Source organism: Abrus precatorius, unplaced genomic scaffold, assembly GCF_003935025.1.
Source record: "Abrus precatorius isolate BTA unplaced genomic scaffold, Abrus_2018 Scaffold3, whole genome shotgun sequence".
Taxonomy (NCBI): Eukaryota; Viridiplantae; Streptophyta; class Magnoliopsida; order Fabales; family Fabaceae; genus Abrus; species Abrus precatorius.
In genome coordinates this window covers 27,554,204-27,562,000 of record NW_020874373.1, presented here as the reverse complement: position 1 = coordinate 27,562,000, position 7,797 = coordinate 27,554,204, and the positions used below count along the sequence as shown (strand labels likewise).

The 7,797-nt window shown below is 34.4% G+C and overlaps 1 protein-coding gene across 1 annotated transcript; it reads right to left on the bottom strand.

The window, feature by feature from the left end:
* Positions 1 to 869: 869 nt before the first annotated feature.
* On the bottom strand, positions 870 to 7,132 carry LOC113862410 (wall-associated receptor kinase-like 20). The gene is made up of 7 exons (XM_027495497.1): positions 6,337 to 7,132; positions 5,014 to 5,070; positions 3,361 to 4,416; positions 2,352 to 2,470; positions 1,557 to 1,942; positions 1,232 to 1,304; positions 870 to 1,121 (listed from the first exon to the last, which is right to left on the bottom strand). The coding sequence occupies exons 1-7, from the start codon at positions 7,130 to 7,132 to the stop codon at positions 870 to 872; spliced, it is 2,739 nt and encodes a 912-aa protein (XP_027351298.1).
* Between the last annotated feature and the right edge of the window lie 665 nt (positions 7,133 to 7,797).

The following is a 7,797-nucleotide window of genomic DNA, read 5'->3' as shown; positions in this document are numbered from 1 at the left end:
AATGTTACCAAAAACATTAACATTCCAATCAGAGATATTCTTATAAAAACTAATCACATTCTCAGACCAAGGCCTAGCAGGACCCAGGAGTTTTTAACTTGAGTATGAAAATCTTCATGAAACAGCCATGGGGATAAGAATTTAAAAGGCCCATGATAGATATGCCTACTATCTTTAATCCTAATTTTTAGCCATAAGATCATATGGTTAGACTTAGGAACAGAGAGGTGAATGAGGGAGCTATTCTGAAATAATAATCTCGAAGACTCATTTGTAACAACTTTATAAATTCTTTCTTTAATGGATCCTCTATATTAAGTAAAAAGGTTACCTTTGAATCCTAAATCATGTAGGCCACAAACATTGAGGCAGACATCAAACTGACTCATAAGAGTTAAATTAGGGGGCCTACCTTTGATTTCTCATTTTCTAAAAAAATAGAATTGAAATCCTCAGCAAGACACCAGGGGTAGTTAATAAAGGAACTAAAATTAGAAATAAGCTTCCAACATTTAGCTCTTAATCTCTCTTCAGAACTAGCATAGACAACAAAGAGAACCCAGTCATTTTGACTATCTCTAATCTTTAGGTAGATAAAATAGCTATTTTTTTCCTTTTAATATATCAACTCTAATCTTCCTAATATCCAAACAACACTAAATTCTTCCAGAAAAACCTATAACATCCATCTTTGCATGGCCATCAAGGTTAAATTTTTTAATTACCATATCCGCCTTAAAGGAATGAATTCTAGGCTTAAATAAAGCAACAAAGTCAAGTTTGTGGATCTTTATTTAGTCATTAATAAGTCTAGGAAAAGTCTTTCCCTATACACCCCTGTAGTTCCAGAACAAACAATTCATAAAAACTTAAGAAAGGAAGTGAGCAGCATCTTCCGGATGCTGGGATAACCCTGCATTACTATTATCCAATGAAATAATTTCAGACTTAGAGTTAACATTGTCATCTATTTTATCAAGTTTCATTATTAAAGGAGGATCAAGTGGTTTATCAAGAAGGAATTTGATACTGGTGTCCTGATCCTTCCAAAGGAAATTAGAGTTTAGGCCAATGAGATCCTGTATACGATGGCCTAAATTCCTATCCTGTTGTAGGCTTTTCTGAAACAGATTTATCAACATAAGGTGTTCCTTAATTTCTTGATTAGGTATACTAGTATGGTCATCTTGAGCATTCCTATCCTTAGTAGCCTTCTAGTTTGAAAACTAACCTCTACATCCATTCCCACTTTAACCCCAGTAGAAGTAGTTCTGGATTTATTCTCTTTCCTCACAATGGCACTCCTTTTAAGCCGATTTTAATCTTTAATTGGTTGCTTAGTATGAACAGGTTCCTTAGATGGAAGGCTCTTACTTTTAGGTGTTTCAGGTTGCTTCTTGGTATTGAATTCAGGTTCTTGTTTAATGGTCTCTAAGGATCTACTTAGGACATTGAATCTCGAACTAGAGGGAAGATCTTTAGATTTTCCACTTGAGGACTATGATCTAGTAGGCTGGGGGTAATTAGGTTTTTTCCTAAATTGCTTTTAAGCCAACATCCAAGGACCAAAATGGTCATCCTTTAACCCAGACTCAATCTTAGGGTAGTCTATAACCATATCCTTTCTTTCATAAAGATTCTTTCCTAACATCCCTTCACTGTTTATAGAGCTATTATTATTGCTCTCCCCTTTCTCTATCTCAGGGAAATCATGACCAATATCTTTTATACATTGCTCCTGTCTATAGCCATACTTACTACAACTAAAGCAAATCAAATGCAATCCTTCATGCTCAACCTTAAATTCTTGTCCTAAAACCTTAAAAGTAGGGACTAGTTTGCTCCTAAGGTCTATTCCAACACAAATTCTAGCAATCTTTCCCTTAAAAAGAAGGGAAGTGTAGGAATCTACTTTTACCATAGACCTCAAGTAAGCACCAACCTGCCACAAGAATTTATTATTATAAAGTTTAATAGGAAGATCAGGAATACAAACCTAAACAACAATCTTCTTAAGATTGTAATCTTTAGCCCTAAACAAAGGTCTCCACCTCTGAACTAGAAGGTAGTAATCAAGAATCATCCAAGGACCTTCAAACAAAGCATGATTATAATCCTCATTACTTTCAAACTTAATTATAAAGAACTCATTATTCAAATCAAAGATTTTTAATGTCGCATTTTTTTCCTTAGATATTAGTTAGTCTTTGATTAAGGTAGTTGAAACTAATGGATTTACCTAGAAGTTTAACGATAAGAGTAAACCTCTATAGGTTGCACCACCCCTTGTAATCCTCTAAGGAGATCTTGAGGTTAGGACAAAGATTTTGGACAAAGTTATTAGTATTTACCTTTTCTTCATATTCAGGAATTATATTACAGTCTTCCAGTATTGATTTTGGCATATTCTTAACATTTAGCACTAGACCTATCTCTTTGAGCCCTATCACTTTATCCTTATAGGACGGGACTTCAGAAAAATTAAAGAAAATGTTAGAAAACACCTAGTTAGGATTCAGATCTACAGAACGAACATCTTCTTGCAAGACATCTTGAGTCATTTCTAAAGAGGTAGTCAGGTCAATATTTTGTACTTTGATCTATCGAGTTTGTCTCTTCTTTTGATCTCTTGTCAGTTCAACCCGCTCTATCTTTTGAAGACCACTGGAGCGATGGCCTAGATCTAGATTACACCACCTCGAGGTCTCCTTCTTCACTCAAAAACTCCACCAAGGAACTTAGTCACACAAGGGAAGCTAGGCAAGAACCCTAGCAACGTCACCCCTTATTCTTAAAAAGTCGATAATGACTTCTTGGAGCCCCGCAACACTATACTTCTTTAATTGCATGGGAGGAAAAACAAACGATGTAACAATCTGTACCCTTGGTTCAAAAATTACAAGAAGATATGAAAATTAAGTGAGCCTTGTCATTTGCCACAATTAACAGCAGCCAGGAACTAATGTTGAACTAATATGTGAAAATAACCTTTTTTTTCTAGAATTATTTCGAATGAGTGTTGAATTAGTTGTATAAAAAATTAATTCTAATTCTAATTCTAAGTAAGCATAGATGAGAAAAGATTGTTAAAAGTTGTGGACGGAATCCGGAAAGATTAAAAGACACGGCCTTGTTGGGGAATTTAAAAACTATTTGTAAAATGTTTTTAAAAATTCTGAAAGAAGAGTGTTCCCCTGCATCGTTTCTATTGCTAATATAACTGAACCTTGCAATTATCAGAGGGGGCAACTAGGAAAATTTCAAACCAAAAAGTTCTGTCCTTTTCAAGGTACATTTTTGCTCGTTACTCACACTAGCTTTGACAAAAAAAAGGGCACATTTATGGTTTGGAAACATGACCTTTAACAATTTTAATAAGGTATTCAATCTCATCTGCAACTTCTTTCATCGAAGGCCTTTTCTGCCTCTGATCATCCAAGCACGCAGCTGCAAGATACCCCAATGACTTCATAGTTTCCAATTCTAAATTGCAAGCACCCTCTTTAAGTAAAGGATCAACCACATCCATCAACATGTCTTCAAACATTTTCTTCTTGGCATACACTGCCAAGTTCACATTCTCTTCTTCCCTGTTGAAATCAATAGCTTTCTGAGCAGTTAGCAGCTCCATCAGCACCACCCCAAAGCTATAAACATCACTCTTATCTGTCAATTGAAAGTTACGGTAATACTCAGGGTCTAGATAACCAAGTGTTCCCTGAGCACTCGTGAAAATATGGCTTTTATTTTCTTCAGCTAATTCAACAAGCCTAGATAACCCAAAGTCAGAAACTTTTGCATCAAGCTTGTCATCAAGGAGAATATTGCTTGATTTCACATCACGGTGGTAAATGGGTGGAACAGCTGCAGAATGCAAATAGGAAAGACCTTCAGCTGTTTGGTGTGCAATTTTGAGTCTTTGATGCCATTTGAGAGGTTCCCTTGTGCCCAAAGAGTGGCGATGAAGGTAATCAAAGAGTGTCCCATTAGAGATATATTCATATATTAGTAAAGGGTGCTCAAGTTCTAAGCAACAACCAAGGAGTCTCACTAGGCTTCTATGGTTCACTTGGCAAAGTATTCGAACCTCGTTTTGCATTTGATCAATGCCTTTGGTGTTTCCCAGCTTGGCACGCTTGATGGCAATGGTTGTTCCATCATCAAATGTTCCCTTGAACACTTCTCCAAAACCACCTGAGCCAATGAGGTTTTCTGGGGAGAAATTGTTGGTTGCCTTCTTTATCTCTCTGCCTGTGAAGATTCTTGATGATAAAGCATTGGCTTTGGCACTTGAGATTTCTTTCCTCCTTTTGATTTTGGTCTCCTTGGTTTTTATCTTTGCTTGATTATGCTTCTTATAGAAAATGGCTCCTAGTACTGTTATAATGGAGACCATTCCACCTAACGCAACAACCACTGTTGAAACAACAGAGTAGTCAGCAGAAAATGAAAATGAAAATAGAGCACAAACAAAGTGGTTAATAAACAAAATTGCATTTGACAGGAAAAATAGCGAAGAAAGAAAATAATAATGCTATATTTTTCTTTTATTTGATTAAAGAAAAAATATCTAGAACAAAGGGAGAAAATCAACTTTTATAGGAAAAAATTCAAAATTTTCTCTTGTTTTATATTAGAATTTTACATTTTTCTTCTATTTATTTTCAATCAACAGAACCGAACAGAGGAAAAGCATAATCTTGTATCTAAGAAGAGAACAGAGTGAAACATAGGAGCCTTAGTAAACGTGGCTTATTGTTTGTTGAATTTGGGCATTGGCAACACTGTTACATAAATCTAATTACATCAAATTTGGCTTTCTTGTAGTTTTATTTCATTGAAGTATAGACGAAAAGAGTGCACATTTTTACTAGGAAAGTCGAATTCGATATAAGTTATGTAACTTTGTGTCCTTCATTTCTTCACACTTTTACAATAAGGGTCTCAACTCTTGCCATAGCATATAGTATAGAAGAAACAGATAAACAAAGTTCCTATATGATACACACATACCAGCTAGAAGCATTTTCTTTTTCTTTCGAACTTTGCAGTGGATGTCTTTCCCATGTCCTGCGCACTTTGTATCTGCATGTTGAAGAAATAAGATTAAGATAAAACAACAACAACAACAACAACAAACAATTTCAATTAATCTATATTTTTGTCAAAGAAAAACTGATTAAAAATATAGGAAATTTGAAAGACCAATGAAAAAGAAAGAATCTTCTACGTTCACGAAAGTGTTAGAAAATTCTAACCAAAATCAATATGAAAATTAAAATAATGAAAGGCTAAATGATAATGATTTTATGCTGTGAAAATTTTTAAATACAAATATAATTTTAATCAAAATACGCTGATTTTATTCTATTATTTAATTATAATTTGTGACATAATAAAAATTCGTTGACATTTGTAATGATTATTTGAAAAGTTGTACTTACAATAATTTTTACTCAATTAACAGTTTAAACAATTTATATTAATAATATATCAAAATTAAACTTTAAAAATATTAATTTTTCAAACAAACATTTTATTTTGCATTTTGATTTGATTATTCTACAAGAAAACGAAATATAAAACATATATATTTCATAAGTGGTTCTTTTAACTAGTTTTGTATAAGTAGTTTTTATAAAGAGTAATGCTATATAGTACAAAATTACTTTCGCATGCGTCTTTAATTAATTAATTGGAAAATATTAAACTTTAAAAAAAATAATAAATAAGATGTTTGATAGAAATTAATGACAGTCATTGTATTTACAGTTTTCATAAGGAAAAATAAATTTACAATTTCGTGGAGCAATTCAAACTCTTAAAAAATGTAATGATATGTGCATATTAATTGTTTTTGTAACATTACTCAATTTATTTTATATTTTTCTGTTTCTTTTCCTTCAATTTTAATAATTTTTGTAATATTTTCTTGTATAAGTAGTATTTTTCCTCATAAATTACCTTTTTACATTACGAAGGTTTGTATAACTTATTGTTCTTTTTCAAATTAAATTAAAATAAATATGCATTTGGTGGCAAGACCTAAACTCCTCACAACAGGATCACAACTTTGTGAATATTTATATGCCATATAATTTGTAAATAATTATGCAAAATAATTCTCTAAACTGACTTTTTCTCCAAAATAATAAAAATATTTCAAATTCTTAAAAATAAAATGATAATATATCTAAAATCATATCAATATATCACCAAATATTTATTTTAAAATATACTCATACACCCAACTAATATACTAAATAACATTTTTTTAGTGGAGAAATTTTATTTTATTTTATTTTCAAATAACATTAGAATAGCTTTGGGCCTTACTTTGAATTTGAGGTTGACACGAACCATTGATAGAGTCCCACTTAAAGCCAGCATTGCAGAAGCACCTTTGCACACCACCACTGGGGCCCACTCCACACTTTGAGTTCAACAATTCGTTGCAATCCATTGGCCCCTTACAAACCGGTTCCTGTGGTGCCACCCACTCAATCCCTAACCCGGGCTCCGGCCACCGCGTTCCAGGTGGCGCCACCGTGGCATTAAAATCCACGAAACTCTGATACGCCGCGCACCCTCCGCTGTGTACCCTGACCACATACTCTTTAAGGACCCCACCCGTCTTGTACCCGCAGCAAATGTTCACGCGCCCGCACGCGCCTGCTTTCGCGTGGTCCGTGATGTAGCTGTGGCACAGGTTACTTGCCGAACAGTCCATCGGAGGCGCGTGTGGCGCGTTGTCAGTGCAATTGAACAGAAATATGGTGTTGCCTGCGGCAATGCTAAAAAGAAGGGTCTCATTTAGGTACATTCCTTCGCTGCGGAAGTCCGTAGACACGCACGCGCTTCCCGCAAGTGCAGCGGGTTTGATTACGATCCGACGGGTTAATGGATCAATGGACCGGATCATGTAGGATGATCCACCAAGTGCATCAAACCAGAGTGTACCCGCGGTGCACCGGATGTTGTACCCTGGGTCACCACAATCGGGTGCAGTGCTTAACGGGTAAGGAACCGGGTTCGGACCACACTTCCGGCACTGCCGCACCGCCGTGGCGTATGATAGCAACAATGCTACAGATATTGATAATATTAACGTTGTAATTTTATGTGGGTCCATTAAAGAGGAACACTGTGTGTTAATGGAACCATATAGTGAAGAAAGGAATTGCTGCTATATATGCATTGTTTTTTTTTTTGCTTGTTAGTTGTTAAGAGATTTTAATTTTTTATTTCTGGAGTTGAAATTTAGGGAGTGTTTGATTAATAAAGAAAAATAAAACAAAAAGCAAATGGGGGTGCCACACAGCTGCACATGTAGGAGAATGTGAAATGTGCTGCGATTTTCCAAAAGTTTGTGCATTTTTATGGAATGATACAGATAAATATGCTAAATTCCTAGGATGCATAGGACTTGAATATGCTGTAAATGGGAGGAGATTGATTGTCTCTGATCGTGTTAGAATATGATCTGGGAACATTGCACGCAGCTTATTTAGATTTTCTCAAATTAAAGTATATCTCGCTTTCCTAAGGAAGATATGCATGTTTCTTTATCAGCATGCATGCATTGACCATGTCAACAAAACCCATTGATATTCATAACATAAGACGTACGTGGCTAGATTTCTTGCGTGCAATGTTATGTTGGAAGAAAACTTATTTACATGATACTTAAATTTTGTTTGATAGTTAATTTTTAGAATGAAGAAAGAGAAAAATTTATATTATAATTATTTTTATTTGAATTTTTTTAAATAAAAGAATTTCTTTAGAACTTTCATA